The sequence below is a fragment of the Procambarus clarkii genome, chromosome 75 (genome assembly GCF_040958095.1).
Source record: "Procambarus clarkii isolate CNS0578487 chromosome 75, FALCON_Pclarkii_2.0, whole genome shotgun sequence".
Taxonomy (NCBI): domain Eukaryota; kingdom Metazoa; phylum Arthropoda; class Malacostraca; order Decapoda; family Cambaridae; genus Procambarus; species Procambarus clarkii.
The window spans coordinates 22,204,986-22,227,852 of NC_091224.1; the positions used below are offsets into that span (position 1 = coordinate 22,204,986).

The 22,867-nt window shown below is 37.3% G+C and overlaps 1 protein-coding gene across 1 annotated transcript; it reads right to left on the reverse strand.

Annotated features, from left to right (window-relative positions):
- Window positions 1-7,469: 7,469 nt before the first annotated feature.
- LOC123771756 (activating signal cointegrator 1) lies at window positions 7,470-16,509 on the reverse strand. The gene is made up of 2 exons (XM_045764482.2): window positions 16,383-16,509; window positions 7,470-9,400 (listed from the first exon to the last, which is right to left on the reverse strand). The coding sequence occupies exon 2, from the start codon at window positions 9,376-9,378 to the stop codon at window positions 7,762-7,764; it is 1,617 nt and encodes a 538-aa protein (XP_045620438.2). The 5' UTR covers window positions 9,379-9,400; window positions 16,383-16,509; the 3' UTR covers window positions 7,470-7,761.
- Window positions 16,510-22,867: the final 6,358 nt, after the last annotated feature.

Below are 22,867 nucleotides of genomic sequence, written 5' to 3' on the forward strand. Positions count from 1 at the left end.
TCTTAATATTTGTATTATGAAATATGACATGATAGTGCGTTACAGACTTCAGTTAGGAAATAATTGGACTTGTAATGTGATTACTGATCCATCTGTATCCCAGTCATTTTACTATGTTAATTTTATGTAATTTATTCTTAAGCTTAATAACATTATTTAAATGTGCTAAATTTCCATTTATATATATATATATATATATATATATATATATATATATATATATATATATATATATATATATATATATATATATATATATTATGTTTCCAAATTTCTGATGATATACAACATATTGTGGTTTATAATTAAGTTCTTATTAATAGTGATCCTGCATCAAAATTAACAATGTTCAAATTCGGTTTTGTATGTTAAAATTAACTACATTTTTATGTTAATTTCTTTCTGTAAATAATGATGATAAAGTGCAATAAAGGTATGATTGAGACAATGTTAAATCGTTAAATCCTAAATATATCTTGAGTCTTATACTTGAAATATTAAATGAACATATAGTGTGTAGTGTAGTGATTCAATTATTATTAAGAGGGAAGGGTTGGGGGTAATGGTTCATATGTCCACATTCGAATGCCCCTCTTCCCAGGACTGGGGGTGCGGGAGTGTACAATAAACTATACCCACCTCCGGCAGCAGCTTGTCGAAGGCGGAAGTGGAGTCTAGGCCGTTTGTCATGAAAATTATAGTGTGATGGCTCTTATTTTTATTATGGGTACATAATAAGATTATGCCTTTATTCTTAATTTATATTACAATGCTGGTAAAATACACTTCTTGATGAGTATGGAGTACAAATGAACTCATTTTGTACCCTATACTCACAGGATGAGTATAGGGTACACAATAAACTACCACTCACATCATGGGTATGGGTTGCACAAGAAACTATCGGAGAGCAGAGTATGGAAAGCAAAGTATACAAAGATTCACACGATGAGAAAGGGTTCCACAATGTCCTATGACTCACAGGATGAGTATGAGGTGCATAATAAATTACCATTCATAGGATGAGTATGGGTTTCACAATAAACTAAAGGTAACAGGATGAGCATGGGTTGCACAAACTATTGGTAACAGGATGGGTATGGGTTGCACAATAAATTACTGTGCTAGGATGAGTGTGAGTAGGATATATATATAAACATATTGTGGTTTATAATTAAGTTCTTAATAGTGATCCTATCCTGCATCATAATTTACATAATATATATATATATATATATATATATATATATATATATATATATATATATATATATATATATATATATATATATATATATATATGTATATATATATAATTAGGAAGTAATGTTTATTTGGGTAAGTTGTCAGCTTATATGAACTAATAGCTAGTGTGGCTTGTATATGGGGTACATCCGGTGTCTTACCCTCGACGGTACCCTCCTTACCCTTATCCGCGGCGGTACCTTTATGGTCAGGAAGCCACGGATATTTACAATGGGGCTCGGTCAGTCAATATGATTCCTTTGACATCACTAAACTAACTCTTATGTATTCTGTTCTCGTATTGACAATTTGAATGACATCAAGAATATTTTGAATATCTTCTGATATAGATGGTGCTGTAGTTGATTGTTGTTCATGACAAGTCCAATGGGTCATTAGCATCGCTCAGATTAGTGGGAAGAAATTCTTGCTGCAACAATGTGTGTTCTCAGAGCTAACTAGGGTAACTAAAATACTTATTTCCTAAATAAATACTTTAATTGTAAATATTTGAAAATATATGGTATGTATCAGAATTTCTGACGATATAAAACATATTGTGGTTTATAATTAAGTTCTTAATAGTGATCCTATCCTGCATCATAATTTACATAATATCTACTTCTGTTTTGTGTATTAAAATGACTACTTTTTATATTAATTTCTTTCTGTAAATGATGATGATGATGATAAAGTTCAGTAAATGTAAGTAAGAACATAAGAATGAAGGTAACTGCAAAAGACTTATTGGCCCATACGAGGCAGCTCCTCGTATGGAGCTGCCTTTGATAAGTAATTACCAAAGAAGGCACCAAGCCGGGAAGGCTGTGTAGCACAATCAAATAAGTCAACTGCTCCTGAAGAGGACGGTATTACTTACAGTTTACTGAGATTAGTCTCACAAGTACCAGGTAATCCACTTTTAGTGTTGTACAGAATGAGTTTAAGTGAAGGAGTATTACCTGATGATTGGACAGTGTCATTGTTCCCATCCCCAAAGCACACTCAGATAATTATAGACCCATATCTCTAACATAATTTTGTCTATTAGCACAGTTTTCGGCGTGAATGCATTTTGGTTCTACAAGGTAGCCAACTCCATCAAAATATTAAATATGTACCCAACTCAATTAACGATTAATCAACCAATTACTCCATGGGATAACTTGGATCTAGCAGTTGATTTTGTAAATGCACCCAAGAAAGATAATGTACACTCTACATTATTAAAACAGTTAACACTGTGAAGCATCACTGAAAGTACTCAGAATATGGGTAACGATGTGTATCAGTGGTATACCGACGGTTCTGTAGAAGAAGGTGGACGATGTACCGGATGTGCATGTAATATATTTGAACAATCTTCTCTCTTACATACATGAATGAAGCGCTATGCTAAACTGTGTAATTACTATTTGAGTACTGGAACACTTGATGATATATTGAACTTGTACCCTAGATTGACGATGTAACGTATCAATTATACAATGAATGTATGTGATGTAACTCTATAACCTGAGCTTGTGAAAGCACCTTAATCACCTTCAGTGATTAAGTGCTTAATTGCACACTAGTTTCTCTATCAGTTATCTCACCTTGTCAGAGTAAAAGAGACAAATATATGTGTATGTATGTGTTCAGAATTCAATTTCACCTTTGTAAATGCACGTTAATGACACTATGTAAAAGACACATCGAACACTTTATGTAGGGCATACGTAAATCTGTGTATTTATGTATTTACGTATGTAGCTTAGCCTAGCATTTTAAAAACACTACAATCACCTTATGTGGTTGATTGTTCAATAAATCCCTGAACTATATGTTTAACAAATCTCTAACCCTATCAATGGAGTTAGTTTAGTTCTTATATTATGCACCCTATACCCATCTTGTGGGCGGTAGTGGAAAGGGTTAGAGTCCATGGCGGACTGAAGAAAATGTATATATGATGGTTAGCATTGTTAATGTGTGGCCACGTCTGTGGTAGAAAATAATACAAAAAAATCAAATAAAGGTATTATTGAAACTTTATACGAAAACATTAAATCCTAAATATATCTTTAATATTATACTTGAAATATGGTATACTTTGCTCTCTCCATCGTACTTCTGCACCTGCTGGCAAGTGGTTCGGTGCAGTGTGCAGGTGATGTTCATTACTGGGTGAGCTGGCAAGTGGTGCTCACCTGCCAGCTCACCCAACGAAAATTTGGTTTTTAATACACTTACACATTTATTGGGTCTTTCCTTCACCTTCATTCAAGCACTAGGGTATTACAGTAAGTGTTTTAATTATAATATTTATTAACGTTATTATTTTTAATTTTTATTATTATTAGTATTATTATTAACAGGAGAGGATCGAGTGTGTGTGTGTGGGGGGGGGGGGGGGGGAAATGGTACACATGTCCACATCCCAATGCCCGCCCTTCCAGGACTGGGGGTGCGGGGGTGTACAATAAACTATACCCACATCCGGCGGCAGCTTGTCGAAGGCGGAAGTGTAGCCTAGAGAATTTGTCATGATAATTAGTGATGACTCTTATTTTGATTATGGGTCTGTAATCCAGTTAAGCTTTTATTCTTAATTTATATTACAATGCTGGTAAAATACACTTCTTGATGATGAGTATGGAGTACAAATGAACTCATTGTGTACCCAAGTTCAAGTTCAAGTATGTTTATTGAGATAAGCAATAAATAAATCTCAAAGGGATAGAGTAGCTTAGGCTATTTCAACCCCCCTCTAATTCAAGTCCCTCAAGGGGCGCACAAATACTGTGACTACAAATAGACAAATAACATTACAAGAATCCAAACAAGAATTGTGAACCCTATACTCACAGGATGAATATAGGGTACACAATAAACTACCACTCACATCATGGGTATGGGTTGCACAAGAAACTATCGCGCAGAGGATGAATATGGAGAGCAAAGTAAACAAAGATTCACACGACTGAGAAAGGGTTTCGCAATGTCCTATGACTCACAGAATGAGTATTAGCTGCACAATAAACTACAGGTCACAGGATAAGTATGGGTTGCACAATAAATTACAGGTCACAGGATGGGTATGGGCTGCACAAACTACCGGTAACAGGATGAGTATGGGATGCACAATAAATTACGGGTCACAGGATGAGTATGGGTTGCACAAACTACTGGTAACAAGATGAGTATGGGATGCACAATAAATTACCGCACAGAGGATGAGTATAGGGTGCACAAACTGGTTGGGTAAATGGAAATGGTTGGGTACATTTCCTTTCACCTAATGCGACTATTCATGTGTCCGGACACCGGCGATTGTGTGGTATTGGCTATTTATTTAACCATAACTTTGCATTCATTTAATAATTATATTAAGATATGTTTTCCTTGAAATGTAGTTACATTATCGTCTACATGGCTTTATTCTGACATAAAGACCTATGGCGTTACTTTGCATATATGCAAAGTAATTATAAAATTGATTGGCTTGTGTGGAGGCCTTCACACTCCCTGAGCGAGCCATCAAGTAACTATAAAAAGGCATATATCTTAACTTTCAATTCAGTTATATTTATGCCAAAGTATTAACATGCAGCTTATATTTATGTCTTTATGATGACATAGAAAACTTCGTTTATTACAATATCTAGATTAAATTAACATTGATCTTCGGAAGGTCATAGTTCCCATATCGGTAAGGAGAGCGTCGGCCATGAAGCCTTGTTTAAAGTATGAATATTTTTCCTCTCTAATAAGGTATAATCTCTGTGATGGATTCACAAAAACTATTTTATATCTGCCTTTCTGATAACATATACAAATATAATCTTTATTTGTGAATATTTGTTAATTAAGCAATATATCAGAGGGCGTGTAGGGTTCGGTGTTCAATGAACGAAAAGGACTGGATCACTGTGTACAGGAGGCTGATATGGCAGCAAACACTCTCCTGACGACCATATTTCTTGGATAAGTCGCTCCACACAATTGTCGCTTGGACCGTCGACTTCCTATGGCGTCACCTCTCACATATTTACGTCTCATTTCGTTATGAAATTAGATTATTTCAGAGAAAAAATAGGTTTGATCATGTTCTACGTGTAGCACCAACATTATAGTAAGTAAATATACCATATTTCTTCATTACTTACGTAATGCTAATACGTTTTGGGTAGTTTTGGCCTGATTTGGGATGATTGGGGTAATTCTATGGACCCCATTATGTGCCTCTGTAACCCTTTCCACTACCCCCACAGGATGGGTATGGGGTGCATAATAAACTAACTAACTGTTCAAGTAAGTTTATTGAGACAATAAAATACATCTCAAAGAGATAGAGTGGCTTAAACTATTTCTACCCTCTACTTCAAAGTCCCTCAAGGGGCACACAAATCCAGTAAATGCAATCCACAAATCACAGTACAAGAATCACATTTTACATTTCAGGTTAATATAGAAAACACAGCATATAAATGTTACACTCTTGGGGCAAAGTGCCTGTAGCTCCCAAGTATTCGGTCTATCATACCATAACTAAATGTCTGGGGAAAGGTAGCCAATGTATATTCTTTTACCTGAATATTACCTGAGGGGTTCACAGTTACAGCCCCACTCCTGTGCCAGGTAAGTTCACTACGGGCTCACCCGTGCTACTTGGAACTTTTTGTTCCCAGTAGCTGACTATAAAACAACAACAAACATACCTAAGGAGCCACTAACACTGGTGGCCTCGAAGAAGACAAGAAACTGGCCGCTTGTCAAAAGTCCATCTGTCCTAATGATTTTTTCCAGCTGGATTTTAAGGTTCAGTAGTTTTTTTGGGCATTTACGGCTTCGGCGGGTAGGCGGTTCCATGGGTAATATTCACCCTGTGGGTGAAGAAGCATCTCCTGTTTTCTGTCCAACATTTTGGCTAGTTGAGCTTGCAAATAGCACCCTGTTTTTGTTATACCTGACCCTTTGAAGAAGTTGTCTGGATAAACATCCTTCAAATTGTTCAGTATTTTAAGTTTTCGACGAGATCAGCCCTGTCATGCCTGGTTTGCAGTGTTGTTATCCCTGTGGCCCTTAACCGTTTTTGGTATGAGAGTTGACTTAGTTCTGGAATGATTTTTGTTGCCTGGAGTTTTACTTTCTCCAGAGCAGCTATATGTCCTTCTGAAGATGAGGTCTCTGGTGTGCCCCCACGCTTATAATGCAATAATTCAAGTAGGGGCGCACCAGAGATTTACCTGACAGCCACTAACACTAGTGGCCTCAACGAGGACAGGAAGTCGGTGGCTTGTAGAAGGTCCCCCCATTTGCCTTGATGATCTTTTCCAGCTGTACTTTAAACGTTAAAAGTTTTTTGGCATTTACGGCTTTGGTGGGTAGGCAGTTCCATGGGTTAATAACTCTGTGGGTGAAACGGCATCTGCAATTTTTGGTCCTACATTGTGGCTTGTTGAGCTTGAAACCATTGTACCTTGTTTGTGTCATCTCTGACCTTGTTGAAGAAATTTTCTGGATCAACGTCCTCCAAATTGTTCAGTAATTTAAACATCAATAAGATCCGCCCTGTCATGCCTGGTTTGCAGTGTTGTTAGCCATGTGGCCCTCAATCATTCCCGATACATGGGTTGACAGCTCTGGAATGATTTTGTTGCCCGGTGTTGCACCTTCTCCAGAGCAGCTATATCCTTCTGAAGATGCGGTCTCCATGCTTGGATACAGTAATCCAAATGTATCAGCACCAAAGATTTATACAATTAAATCACTACCTTTATTTCCTTGAAGTAAAAGGTACTCTTGATTATTCCAAGTGTTTGATTAGCTTTTTTGACTGCTGCCCCTACCTGCTGTGCAACTTTCACTGAGTGGTGGATTTTGACTCCAAGGTCCTTTTCTTCCTCAATCTGCAGTAATGTAATGTTGTTCATTTGGTAATTGTGTGGGCTGTTATGCCCCACATGCAGGGGGTCTCGAGTTGTACCCAAGACAGTTGAATCACTACATTCTTTTCCTTAAAGTAACAGGCCGAGGTATCCATACTCAGGATAGCAAACACAGTTTGTCTTGTTTATCATTGGTAAGGTTGAGGTACCAAGGCAGCACAATAAACATTTAAGACCTTACTTGATGAAATGATTACTTCAAGGCTCAATAACAGGTCTGATTAAAAACATTTCAGCCTGTTAATTAATGGATAGGATATTTAGGTTTAAATTTTGTAATAAAATCTATTCAAATATATTGTCAAAACTTTACTTGTTAGCATCGAGTGACACAAACATACTTTAAACTATTATAATTACAGCAGAAACAATTCAGCCAAAGCCACCATATACAGTACAGTATTTGCTTTTAATTACAATTTAACATAAATAAAAAATGTAGAGCTTAACAATGTTCAAATAATCCAAGTAAATTATATATGTAATCCCAAAATGGAAAGTTTATGCAGTTGAAAGAGTTATCCTATATCATGTTCCACTGATGCAAGTATAATATGTAATATGAACAATCTAATATGAGTTTGTATTATTCTTCTCTTGCCCTTATTGCTTTCTTTGCTGCTTGATGAATTTTTGGATCCAACTTGTAGATTTTATGTTGCCCTTTAATTGGAAATTTGATGATCATTTCTTGTGGATTTTCACACACAAAGACATAGGGACTATCACTTTCCCCATCAGGGTAAACACTGCGGTATTCCTCCTGTGGAAGGATATCTGTCACATCTACACAGCCTAAGAGACAGCCAGTTGGGTAATGATGTGGGAATGGCAGGTTCTCATCCTGTAAAAGAACACTGTACTGATGTCCTAATTGTCTTATTTCTTCTGGGGTCGGTACCTTTGAAGCAGCTGCAATCCAGAGCCTTCCTCGATGTGGGGAATACCACATTCTTCCTTCATGCTTTTTTATGCCAGCCACCAAAAGTGATGCCCAAGGCTGATGCATGCTCAGACACACACCTTCATCTGTCATTTCTTGTAGCTCACGGTCCTGTAAACGAAAATTGCCACCAATCTTCCAAAAATTACTGTTGTTCTGTGCTTTACCAGCTTTAGTATGAGTATCTACATACTGGGGTCGATTTACCTCAACTAGTGGACTTGACTCTTCTCGATCTGGAGCTGAAAATATATCAGTGGTTTTGCCTTCAAGAAGTTCTCTAACCAAAGGATCATCCGGATCATAAAGACCATCTATCGCATCATCAGTTATAACCTTCCGACCAAAGAGATCTATGGTAAATGTCTGATGGCTTCTGTCATATTTTATGCTTCTAAGTTCCTCTTCCCGTTTCTGAAGTTTCACCTTGTCTTCCTGACTCAACCACCGAGAACTGACATTGAAATAGTCACTCTCATCATCAAAAACTTTGGTTCTCTTTTCGCTTGTGCGGTCATACTCCAGGAGTTTATTTTTGTGTTCAACAGCCTTCTTTAAAGTATCAGACGATTGTCCAATTTCAGTAGGGGCGTCATTGACAACGGCATTTTTCTCACTAAGAAGCCGCTTTTGAAGTGCCTCTGATTTACGTGAGTTTCGGCTTAGAACTTCTTTTTCTTCTTTTGACGTTACCAAGTTTCCACAAAACTGACAAGGTCCCGAACCTTCCTGTTCACATACAATTCGACCACACTTAAGGCAATTGTTTATTAGTTTGTGCTTACTTGCTTGGCAATCACACTTGTGCCTTCCACTTAGAAAAACTACATCCCTGTTCTGTCCTTCATCTGAGTACAGGCTAACAAACTTTGTCTTTTTCTTCCCTAAAGTTGTTAAACTAGGAACACTAGAACTAGCACTAGAGGGCACTTCTTTCTGGCTTTTGCCACTGGTTGCTCCATTTTCTTTTGGACCTTTTTGTTTCTTCTTGTTATCATTAATTTTGAACCCCATATTCTCTTCCAAATCTGGTTTTCGGTAAAATCTGGAATCAACATTTGACTTGGCCTCTTCTTGTTTCATCATGAATTCTTCAATAAATTTCTGGTGAGATGCTTGATTCACATCCAGCATTGATATTAAATAGGATTCCACCTCTGATGGGTTGTCAATGGGCTGCAGGTATCGGACAATATCCCCAGGGTCGGGAATACCGAGCTTCTCAAGTGCTCCAATGGCCCATTTCTCTAAAGAGGCCATCCTTCACCAGTCTGTTTTGTATCTGAAATACAGAGCATGTGATAACGTGTGCACGCATTTGAAAACTAGCAAATTTTTCACGAAGAGCAAACTAACCTGGCATTTCTCATTAAGTAAACTCTTTCCTACCTATAAACTTATTAATTCAAATTAAATAGGAAGACATCAAAACAGCCAAAGTATAAAACTAGAAGACTAAGTTTAAATACACTGCAATATCTTGTTTCTTTCATAAAAGGTTACGAGCATTATCAATATACAGTACACAGATAAAGTTTCGATAAGCTGTAAATTTGAATATTTCATTGGGAAATATATCAGTATTTTGCATTAGCCTAACATTGTTTTTGCAGTTACTAGTACTGCATTAATTCCACTGCTGTATGTCCTATTCTTTGATTTGGCTATGTCCAGTAAATGTTAAGTAATCTTGAAGGATTATAATCAGTCAAAAAATAAAGTTTTAAGTGAATAAATAAACCACCTTTCTATGCAACTGTTCCTGAAGGTGAACAGCTCCATCACATGACCAGGATTATGTAGAGTCAAACAGGACAACATTCTGGTACTGGTGAAACAAAAAGTTTCAAACATCCATGTAGGATCTTTAAAGGTGCTAGAGTGTCACTGAAGAAAACTTCAATCCAGCCTATAATGGCCATATGATAATTCATTTGGTTGGGAGAGAGGAAGCCTGTGCATATACATATTTTAGGCTTGTATCAACCCCCCCCCCCCCATGGTCAACCTACTGACCCTCCTCAGAATGCAATCCCATAACAGTTGCCTAACTTTCAGGTACCTATTTACTGGTTTTATTTATTTATTTGATTTATTTATTTATATACAAAAAGGTACATTGAGTTAGAGAGAATACATAGCATAGTATTTACAATCTTGTAAAGCCACTAGTACGCGCAGTGTTTCGGGCAGGTCCTTAATCTAACAGATAATTTTAAGTAGGTAAATTCTAGCAGAATTAATAAAATGATAACAGATACATTGCAAGAAAAAAAAATGAGATGAGAGAGAATAGTAAGTACAGTATATTAAAGCACATTGGTATATTAAAGCTCTGGTTGATTACATTGACAACTTGATTGGTAATTTAAACAAGATTAACAGACACCGTACAGCAGATTGATAGCACCTATAAGAAGACAGCAATGATCACAATGGTAAAGATGTTCAGATTGGGTACATAAAGATAGGGAGATTGGGTAGCAATAGATACAGTGCAATTTTAAAGCAACAAGGTAAAAAAAAACTATGCAGATGAAATTAGGTACTTTTAGTTTTGTTTTTGAATGACACAAAAGTTGGACAGCTTTTCAATACATCAGGGAGTGAGTTCCATAGACTGGGTCCCTTTATTTGCATAGAGTGTTTACACAGATTAAGTTTGACTCTGGGGATATCAAAGAGATATTTATTTTTGGTATGGTGATAATGGGTCCTATTACATCTGTCCAGGGAGAGTTTCAGAGCAGGATTTGCATTTAAGAACAGGGTTTTGTAAATGTAATTGACACAAGAAAATTTGTGGAGTGAGATTATGTTTATCATGTTAAGGGAGTTAAACAAGGGGGCTGAGTGTTGTCTGAAAGCAGAATTTGTTATTATTCTGATAGGAGATTTTTGCTGGGTGATGATAGACTTGAGGTGGTTTGCAGTGGTTGAACCCCATGCACAGATACCATAATTAAGACAGGGATAGATTAGTGCATAATATAGAGAGATGAGAGCAGAGTTAGGTACATAATATCTGATTTTGGAGAGTATCCCAACTGTTTTAGATACTTTCTTAGTTATGTGTTGCATGTGGGTGCTGAAGTTGAGTCTCTTGTCTAGGAATAGGCCAAGAAACTTTCCATCATTTTTATTGCTAATGTTTACATTATCTATCTGAAGCTGAATTGCATTTGTATATTTGCATCCAAATAAAATGTAGTAGGTCTTTTCTATGTTAAGTGTTAGTTTATTGGTTGACATCCATAAGTGGACTTTTTTTAGTTCATTATTAACAACATCATTTAGTGTATGTGGGTTGGGGTTAGAGTAGATGAGGGTAGTATCATCAGCAAACAAAATAGGTTTTATAGAACTGTTCAAAATAGAACAGAGTAATAAAGTCAAAGGAAACATATCCAACCACCCAACCATTTCTACCTTGGCCAGGAATCGAACCTGGGATCCCTGATTGTAAGTAGAGAATGAAACCAACTGTACTACGAGATCTTGTAGCACAGTACATCTGACTCGCAACTGATTCATACTGGGGTTTGATTCTCAGACAGGGCGAGACATTTTAGCATGTTTTCTCATACTGAATGTATGAGAAAATTCATCTATGAATGAAAATTTTTCATTCATCTTTTCTTATACTGAACATCTTTCTTATACTGAATAGTGAATGTCACTATTCACCTTGCAGTAAATATGTACCTGGGAGATAATAAACTATTGTGGGTTGCCTAATGGGAAATGTCAATCATTGGCTATATAGGGGGAACTCAATATGCCTACCTGGCTTCCTGTCCTCAACAATGATAAACAATTCATAATAAACTCAAGAATCACTCTGAACCTCTGCCTTCAGTATCACAAGTAACTACCAAACTATTCATTTGCCTGCTATGTCATCTATCGTTACCCCAAGGTTCCCAGACTCAGACCATCTTACATACAACCTAATCAAACACTGAATCTGCATACAGGAAAGACAGCAGATGATGGGATGAATCAGAAGCAACTGAATGTTTGTCGCCAAGATGCTTTTCAAAATCACATCATTGTTATATAAAAATACAAATTTCAAATTTCCACATTGCTATTTTGTAAATTCTAAATACAAAAATTACTATAATTTTTAAGTAAAAATTTAAAAATTGTTGTAAACATGAATTGTATTAAAATTAAAAAATCCAGGGGAGGGTAATTGCCTTCTCTTGCCCATTATTGTTGATACCCATGCCCTTCACCAACCTGCTGACAGCTAGTGGCAAAATAACAGCAGTGGTATGAGGTGTCAGTGAAGAGCACACGTGATGGAAGGGGGAGGGGAGGTATGGTCATTCTGTACATAAGATGATTCGACAAAGGTCGTTTTCTGTTTGTTAAAACCAGCCTGGGATCGAACTATATCTATATATATATATACACACACACACACACAGGAAAAGGAGATAACATCTAGTCAGAAAGAGCTGTAGAAGAAGCAAAAGTAGTAGATAAAATTGTTGGCCTCGTGGAAGGTCTTACAACCATAGAGAATGTCTGCGACTACAGGAGAATAGGCAGATATGTAAAAGGGAAAGATCGACCTTTGAGGATCACCCTAAATGGTACCAAACAGATGGAAAAAGTACTAAGGAATGCTAGAAAATTACAAAGTGATGAGGATGGGAAAGTGTGGTCGTTAAGACGAGATCTTTCAAAAGAAGATAGAGAGAAGCTGAAACTGAACCTCGCCGAGGCAAAACGTTTAAATGAGAGCAGGAATGAAGAAGAAATCAATTCTTTTTTCTACAAAGTGATAGGGGTAGGCAGGCCAGTAAAGTGGTACATAAAGGCAAACCAACAAAATCATTAGAGAAAGGGGGAGTGAAAAATAAGAAGAGGGGGAACAAGTTCCTCAAGATTGCATACACCAACATAGATGGAGTAAGATCAAAGATACTGGAGTTAAGTGATATAATACAGCTGCAGACACCAGACATTGTTGCACTCACGGAGACAAAACTTGAAGATGCTATTTTAAATGAGGTCATATTCCCAAGGGGCTACTCAATTTGGAGACGGGACAGAAAAATCAGGAAAGGCGGTGGCGTTGCTGTGCTGGTGAAAGAACACCTAAAGGTGAACGAAATAGTGACTGCCAATCCACAAGAAGTTGACATAATAGCACTAGAGATCTGCCATGAGGATGATAAACTAATGATCATAAATGCATATAGTCCACCGCTAAGCAGCACATGGTCAAAGGAGGAGCTAGATAGTAAACGAGAAGGTCTTATAACAATAATGAGAGAGATCATAGCGAGAGCAGATAACGATAGTTCACGACTGTTGATAGTCGGCGACTTCAACTTGAAATCCATAGACTGGGAAGCATGTGAAGCTAAAACAGAAGATTTCTGGACCTGTAAATTTGTAGACCTCATCCTGGAAACATTCTTGTATCAACATGTTAAACAAGCTACGAGGATGAGGGAAGGGGACGTCCCCTCCATGCTAGATTTGATATTTACCAGGAAGGAGGAAGAAATATTTGACATTCAGTACCTTCCTCCCTTGGGTAAAAGTGACCATGTCTTTTTGGGAATAAAGTATGCAATGCGTTATAATCTGGAAGAAAATATGACGGTCGATGCAAATGAAAAACCTGACTTTAGGAGAGGACATTATGGCAACCTTAGAAAATTTTTTAGTGAGTATAATTGGACAGACTTGTTGCTAGGCAAGAAAGTGAATGAGATGTATGTCAGGTTTTGTGAAATATATGATAAAGGCACAAAAAAATTTATACCAAAACAGAGAAGCAGAACTAGGAAACAGGATTGGTTCAACAGAAAGTGCGAGAGGGCCAGAGACCAAAAGACACAAAAATTAAATCAATACAGAAAGAGGCCGAACCCCCAAACATACCAGTGATACAAAGATGCGAGAAAAAACTACATGGCAGTGAGGAGAGAGGCAGAAAGAAATTTTGAAAAAAGGATTACAGACAAATGTAAAACAGAACCAGGTCTATTCTATAAATTCATAAACAACAAATTGCAGGTAAAGAATAATATTCAGAGGTTGAAAATGGGAAATAGATTCACGGAAAATGCAAAGGAAATGTGTGAAACATTAAATGAAAAGTTCCAAAGTGTGTTTGTACAAAATGAAATCTTCAGGGAACCAGATACAATAAGAATTCCAGAGAATAACATAGAGCACATAGAGGTGTCTAGAGACAAAGTAGAAAAAATGCTCAAGGAGCTAAATAAGAACAAAGCAGTTGGTCCAGATGGAGTTTCACCATGGGTTCTGAGAGAATGTGCACCTGAGCTCAGCATTCCTCTTCAACTGATTTTTCAGGCATCCCTGTATACAGGAGTTGTAGCTGATGTGTGGAAAAAGGCTAACATAGTTCCAATCTACAAAAGTGGAAGCAGGGAAGACCCCCTTAATTATAGACCGGTATCATTGACAAGTGTAATAGTCAAAATATTGGAAAAAATAATTAAAACTAAATGGGTAGAACACCTGGAGAGAAATGATATAATATCAGACAGACAGTATGGTTTTCGATCTGGAAGATCCTGTGTATTGAATTTACTCAGTTTCTATGATCGAGCAACAGAGATATTACAGGAAAGAGATGGTTGGGTTGACTGCATCTATCTGGACCTAAAAAAGGCTTTCGACAGTTCCACATAAGAGGTTGTTCTGGAAACTGGAAAATATTGGAGGAGTGACAGGTACGCTTCTAACATGGATGAAAAATTTTCTGACTGATAAAAAAAATGAGGGCTGTGATCAGAGGCAATGTATCGGACTGGAGAAATGTCACAAGTGGAGTACCACAGGGTTCAGTTCTTGCAGCAGTGATGTTTATTGTCTACATAAATGATCTACCAGTTGGTATACAGAATTATATGAACATGTTTGCTGATGATGCTAAGATAATAGGAAGGATAAGAAACTTAGATGATTGTCATGCCCTTCAAGAAGACCTGGACAAAATAAGTACATGGAGCGCCACTTGGCAAATGGAATTTAATGTTAATAAATGCCATGTTATGGAATGTGGAATAGGAGAACATAGACCCCACACAACCTATATATTATGTGAGAAATCTTTAAAGAATTCTGATAAAGAAAGAGATCTAGGGGTGGTTCTAGATAGAAAACTATCACCTGAGGACCACATAAAGAATATTGTGCGAGGAGCCTATGCCACGCTTTCTAACTTCAGAATTGCTTTTAAATACATGGATGGCGATATACTAAAGAAATTGTTCACGACTTTTGTTAGGCCAAAGCTAGAATATGCAGCAGTTGTGTGGTGCCCATATCTTAAGAAGCACATCAACAAACTGGAAAAGGTGCAAAGACATGCTACTAAGTGGCTCCCAGAACTGAAGGGCAAGAGCTATGAGGAGAGGTTAGAGGCATTAAATATGCCAAAACTAGAAGACAGAAGAAAAAGAGGCGATATGATCACTACATACAAAATAGTAACAGGAATTGATAAAATCGATAGGGAAGATTTCCTGAGACCTGGAACTTTAAGAACAAGAGGTCATAGATATAAACTAGCTAAACACAGATGCTGAAGAAATATAAGAAAATTCACTTTCGTAAACAGAGTGGTAGACAGTTGGAACAAGTTAGGGGAGAAGGTGGTGGAGGCCAAGACCGTCAGTAGTTTCAAAGCGTTATATGACAAAGAGTGCTGGGAAGACGGGACACAACGACCGTAGCTCTCATCCTGTAACTACACTTAGGTAATTACACACACACACACACATACATACACTTAGGCTAGGATGTATTAGCTTAGGTTAGGCTGTATTTGGTCACGTTGGGTTAAATTTGGTTGGTTAATATTAAGTTAGGTTGGGTTGAACTAGATTAGGTAGGAAAAGTTTTAAATTCGTTGGCGAATCGTCTTGAGTAAGAAGACGATCTTATGTAAAATAAGAAGCCAGACGGACAATATTTCACTATTTCTAGACCCGGAAGATATCATCTCCCACGGTCTCCAGCAGAGATGATAGCGGCCTCGTGAACCAGAACACACCCAGTCACACAGGGCTTCAATTTATATAGGAAATGTAGATGTTTATCTCTCAGAATGTTCGGTAATATGTTTATTGTTTGTGATGTGTCTATGTATGTATTAATACGATGTACTGAACGGGGTGAGAATAGCTTGAGCTACCTCATCCCTTTGTGTGTATTTTACATCAATAAACTTATTTCAATTTCAATTTATAAACAAATGAACGCACCTTTGAGAAACTAGAGAGTAATGTAAGGCTTCTTGTCAGGTGGTGTTAAGGAAGAGGTTGTTGTTGTCGTGGCCAGGGTTGCCAGATCTAAATTGCTGAAAGTAGCGAGCTGACGGTCTAAAAGTAGCGAACTTGTCATAAGAGTAGCCCAGTTTTTGTAGTGAATGATATGGGTTTCAAAGTAATATATTTTGATATATAAAGTACACTACACGATGTTAATTGTTTTATTAATAATATTTCTGCACATACACACACACACACACACATATTATATTATATATATATATATATATATATATATATATATATATATATATATATATATATATATATATATATATATATATATATATATATATGTCGTACCAAGTAGCCAGAACGCACTTCTCAGCCTACTATGCAAGGCCCGATTTGCCTAATAAGCCAAGTTTTCATGAATTAATGTTTTTTTCGACTACCTAACCTAACCTAACCTAACCTATAAAGATAGGTTAGGTTAGGTTAGGTAAGGTTGGTTAGGTTCGGTCATATATCTACGTTAATTTTAACTCCAATAAAAATAAATTGACCTCATACATAATGAAATGGGTAGCTTTATCATTTCATGAGAAAAAAATTTGAGAAAATATATTAATTCGGGAAAACTTGGCTTATTAGGCAAATCGGGCCTTGCATAGTAGGCTGAGAAGTGCGTTCTGGCTACTAGGTACGACATATATATATATATATATATATATATATATATATATATATGTCGTACCTAATAGCCAGAACGCACTTCTATGCCTACTATTCTAGGCCCGATTTGCCTAATAAGCCAAGTTTTCATGAATTAATTGTTTTTCGTACTACCTAACCTACCTAACCTAACCTAACCTAGCTTTTTTAGGCTACCTAACCTAACCTAACCTATAAAGATAGGTTAGGTTAGGTTAGGTAGGGTTGGTTAGGATTCGGTCATATATCTACGTTAATTTTAACTCCAATAAACAAAAATTGACCTCATACATAATGAAAATGGGTTAGCTTTATCATTTCATAAGAAAAAAATTAGAGAAAATATATTAATTCATGAAAACTTGGCTTATTAGGCAAATCAGGCCTTGCATAGTAGGCTGAGAAGTGCGTTCTGGCTACTAGGTACGACATATATATATATATATATATATATATATATATATATATATATATATATATATATATATATATATGAAGCACAACTATGCACCAACCGAAGCCCGACCATGCACAAGGGTTTTGTACATGTAGATAGTTTAGTTTAATTCATTTATTATGCACCCCATACCCATCTTGTGGGCGGTAGTGGAAAGGGCTACAGAGGTACATAATGGGCTCAGGGACTGAACCCCACAATTCATTTAGCTAAGCAAGTTACAATCTTGATGAGCTAGTTACAAAATTCAATATAAGTCGTCACATCAACAATGGGTTCGAGATCGACCTCAAGTACAGTTTCTAAATTAAGCAACTGACATATGTGGAGAGCTAGTGTCACAATTTATATGTTTGTCCTGCACACCGCCCCCCATCCAGTGGGCAGCGGTGGATAGGTTACAATCACTCAGTTACTACCTACAGTTAGTAAACTGGGGATATTTGGCTAAAATTTCTGGTAGCAGATCATTTTAAATGAAATATTTACACATCGCTGGAACATTGGTTATAGAATTGTCTCTAAATTCACGTATCTTTTCGCACTCCATCACATAGTGACGGAGGGTGTGCGAATAATTTTGTTGACACAGTTTACATTTGGTCAGGTCTACATCAGCAGATAATGAGAATTCCCAGAGATACTTGTAACCGAGTCTAAGCCGAGCAGTAGTAACATCTAGAAGTCTGCTGATTTTATTGGATGATCCATAGATGTGTGGCTCCTCTTGCATGATAGTATGATGATAGATGGAATTACTGGTGTCAATTTCACTTTGCCTCAGATCTACAAGATCTTGTTGAAGTTCTCGGTGTACTGCTGCTCTCAGATTGCTCATTGACAATCCAAGGTTACACTCAACGGCTCCTTTAAAGGCAGATTCTTTGGCTAACTTCTATCAGCTCTAACTTCTTCAGCTCTATCATGCATTCGGAGGCCAACATGAGATGGAGACCACATGAAATGGACTCTGTTACCATCCTTAATAATTTTGTTGTATTTGTGTCTAGCTTCGGACACGAGCATGTTACAGTTATGTCTTAAAGAGTTGAGAGCATTTTAGGATGATAAGGAGTCACTTACAATTAATGTATTAAGTTTGGAGACTTGTACACATTTCAGTGCAAGGAACAAGGCAAATAGTTCAGTCTGAAGGGTAGAGGCCCAGTTGTTTATACGGACTCCCCACTCAAAGTACAAGCCATCGCCCATTGTCAGAACAACTGCACTTCCAGCTGCACCCGTGGTGCGGTGTAGGGAACCATCAGTGTATATGATTTGAGAGAGAGAATGCTCTGTGGACAGAGCATCAATATGGCTTAAGGCGTTGAGCTTTGCCTCAAGACGAAGCTTGGGCTGATCTCTAATTTACTTCTTGGGTGGAAAGGGAGGGATTAAAACTGGAAAGGGTGTAACCTCCCACGGTGCAGGAAAGTGCCGTTGTTGTTTCTCTTGGTACCAATCATGAACTTGATACATTCTGAGTTGAGTTCCAGTTTTTGTTATCCATTTGGAACAATGCTGATCTTCAATAAAGAAATTCTGGAGGGCTTCTGTGCAAGGATTAGGATGAGTTAGCCTAAGCATTTTTAAACCAATTTGACAGTTAATTTCAGTAGCACGATCAACAACGCTCGGAATATTAAGTTCCTTTCTCATATTAAGTATCTTTGTGGTACGAGGGCACCCAAGGATTATCCTCAAGGCTTCGTTCTGCAATTTTTCAAGCCCTCCAAGCTTTCTTTCAGGCATCAAAACAGGCAGAGGTGCAGCATAATCCACTAAAGATCTGATGTATGCAAGGTACATCATTTTGACAATTCTGACATTGGCACCATAGCCTGAGTGTTAACCTGCAACAGCCTTGAGAGCTCGGAGCCTCTCTTTATACTGACGACAGAGTCTGAATACAACAGGACCATACAGTGGCACTTCAAGGCCAAGGTATTTGAATCTGTTTACATAGTCAAGCTGGGAGCCATCAGACAGTTGCATCTTGCGAACAGCTCCTCCCTGCCTGGGTGGGCGGCGATTTAGTATCTCTGTTTTCTCTGCTGAGATAATTAAACCTAGATCCTGACATGAGTCTAATACAGAGTTAAGAGTGTTCTGCGTGTTAGCATACCCAGTGGTGTGTATCATTATATCATCAGCATAGCTAATGATGTGGACGTTGGGTTTGCTCGGTATAGAGTTTAACAGCGTGTTTATTAAGATATTAAATAAGGTAGGACTGAGGACACCACCCTGTGGGGTACCTAGTTCAAAGTCTCTTGTTACACTCCTATGCCCCTGGAAAAATACAGATGACTTCCTGTTGGATAAGTAACTCCTGATCCAACAAAGAAGCCGACCACCAATATTCATTCTTGCAAGCTCACTCAAGATAACATGTCTATTTGCAATATCAAAGGCAGACTTAAGATCTAGGAAGGTGGTATATGACTTTTCAGTGTGCAGGGTAAGAAAGGTGGTGATGCAATGATGCACACTCCTTCCATGCATGAAGCCATATATCTGGGGGGATAGCATGGTTCTTATTCTATGGAGGAGACGGTTGTAGATTGCACACGAGAATGTGTAGAGTGAGTATATGTTTAGCATGTTGAGGGACTTGAACAGAGGGGCTGTGAGTTAGGTTCTTTTAATTGCCTTATACAATTTAACGAAGGTTGTTTGGTAATATGTTTATTTGTGATGTGTGTCTATGTATATATTAACACGTTGTACTGAATGGGGTGAGAATAGCTTGAGCTACCTCATCCCTTTGTGTGTATTTTACCTCAATAAACTTATTTCAATTTCAATTTCAATTTAACGAATAAAAAGGTTTTCGTGCCTTAACATCTTTATATTATGATAATCACGACATATCTGCATTAAAATCAGTGTGCAATTCCGGTTTTGGCCTCCACCGCCTTCTCACTTGTTCCCTTGTAACTTGTAACTCACTTGTAACACTTATATATGCTGTGCTTCCTATTTTAACCTGCTATGTTAAATGGGATTCTTGTATTGTAATTTGTGTATTTGTACTCACTGAATTTGTGCGCCCCTTGAGGGACTTGAAGTAGGGGAGGGGGGTAGAAATAGCCTAAGCTACTCTATCCCTTTGAGATGTATTTTTTTATTGTCTCAATAAACATACTTGAACTTGAAGTGGACGTTAATGTTTTTTCGGCAGCTTTATTTCCTTAGTTTCCGAGCTGTTTGTATATTGTAATAAACTATTCCGATATTTACAGTTGTTTCTCCCTGTGAAGATTATTAAACAATGGTGATTATAAGGGCGCGGAAGTTCAGCCTGGCCAGGGCCGCCAGCAGCCCTTGGGCCCGCCCCGGCAGATCTGTCTTTAATTTGGCACCTTTGTGGGACCTTGGTGTAAGCCTAACATATATATATATATACACTGGCTGCCTGTCCCCCTACACAATGATTTATTATTACCTATTATTTTATCATTTAATTTAAATATTAAATAAAAATAATTTATTTAATTATTGTAGTAAGTACTTAACAATTTAATAATAAGTAGTAAGTACATAAAAATGATTAAAAAGTACAGTTTAGTCAGGAGATTCGTAAATTGGAATTCACTACCAAATTTCAATATATCCAAGTATTTTTAGTGTGAAATGCTGTTATTATATGCATAAATTGTTGTTTTAATAATATTACGCTTAACCACTTGGGCTGGACGGTAGAGCGACGGTCTCGTTTCCTGCAGGTCCGCGTTCAATCCCCAACCGCCCAAAAGGTTGGGCACCATTCCTTTCCCCCGCTCCATCCCAAATCCGTATCCTGATCCCTTCCGAGTGCTATATAGTTCGTAATGGCTTGGCGCTTTCACTTGATAGTTTCCCCCCCCCCCCCTGAATAATATTACGAGAGCAGTATTTACGGGCTATTCATGCCCGTGCCACCTCTTGGGTGGCTTAATCTTCATCATTTTGTAATCTTTGTAATTACTATGCTATGTATCTCACAATCCCAATGTACCTTCTTGTAAATATATATAAATATAAATAAATAAATAAATAAACAAATAAATCGAGAGCAGTACGTCCTAACCAGACGTTATATGATGATATCCTGAACAGTTGATAAATAAAAGTAATTGCGGAACTCCAGTTATCTAATACTTATCATAAATGGTATAAAACCTTAATTATCATAAGGCAAGGGATTTGTAGATCAGTGTTTAAAGGGAATTTGGAAGTAATAATGATACAGTTGATGCCATCTGTCGGCAAAAGAGAACACTATCAACTGGCTGGTGAACAGTGGCCATAAGATACAGCTTACGCCATCTGTTGACATCAAATTACACTTATAACAAATTACCCTACAAAATACAACTAGCGCCATCTCTTTTTTTTCCAACGCACTATAAATAGCCAAACAGCAACCCATAAGGCGGGTTGTTGTGCTCGGGTAGGAGGTTCCAAGCTCCGCCCACAGATGGTATGGGATGCATAATAAATGCCATATCATTGGTAGATATTCTTTGTTGACATTCACACAACAGCCAATCACAGGAAGGGATCAGCTAAAGGCTCCATCCACTTAATAAATCATCTTTATTCAGCACACCATCCTTGCTTATGACATTCTGCTTAAACTTTAATCTACCTAAAAAGTGAAAGTTAAGTATTTAAAAGTATTAATATAGTGATAATTAAATACTGCAGGATGTAACGAGTGTTACAGAAACATGGGCTGGCTACATGACTTATGACGTCATCAGTGGAGGTTGCCTCACGCAAATAATATCGGCGATACAATGCCTCCGCCCTCTTATTGGTCTACATTAACAATGTTAGATGGACATTTCTGTCTTGTATAAAACAAAAATTGTTGTTCTTTTGTACAACAATAACAAGGTTATTGAGCAAAAGGACGTATTTCTTATTTTACATTTTATTCATATTAGCGTTGGCATTCCCCACAACAGCCAATCACAGGAAGGAATCAGCTATAGGTGCCATCCACTTAGTAAATCATCTTAGTTCAGCCCACTAGTCCTGCTTATGGAATTCTGCTTTAACTTAAATTTACCCAAAAAAGTGAAGTGTTAATTATTTAAAGTGTTAATAAAGTAATAATTAAATATTGCAGGATATAACAGATGTTATATAAAACTGGGCTGGCTACCTAACTTGAGACGTTATTATTGGGGGTTGCCTTGACACAAATAATGATACACTGCTCTGCCCTCTTATTCGAGTAAATTATTCAGTTAAATGGAGATTTCTGTCAGGTGCAAAACAGAAATTGTTTTTCTTTTTCACAACACCCTTGTTGTTA

Bases quoted from the DNA above. Each gene is read 5' to 3' on its own strand.
- LOC123771756 (XM_045764482.2), bottom strand. From the start codon at position 9,378: ATGGCCTCTTTAGAGAAATGGGCCATTGGAGCACTTGAGAAGCTCGGT.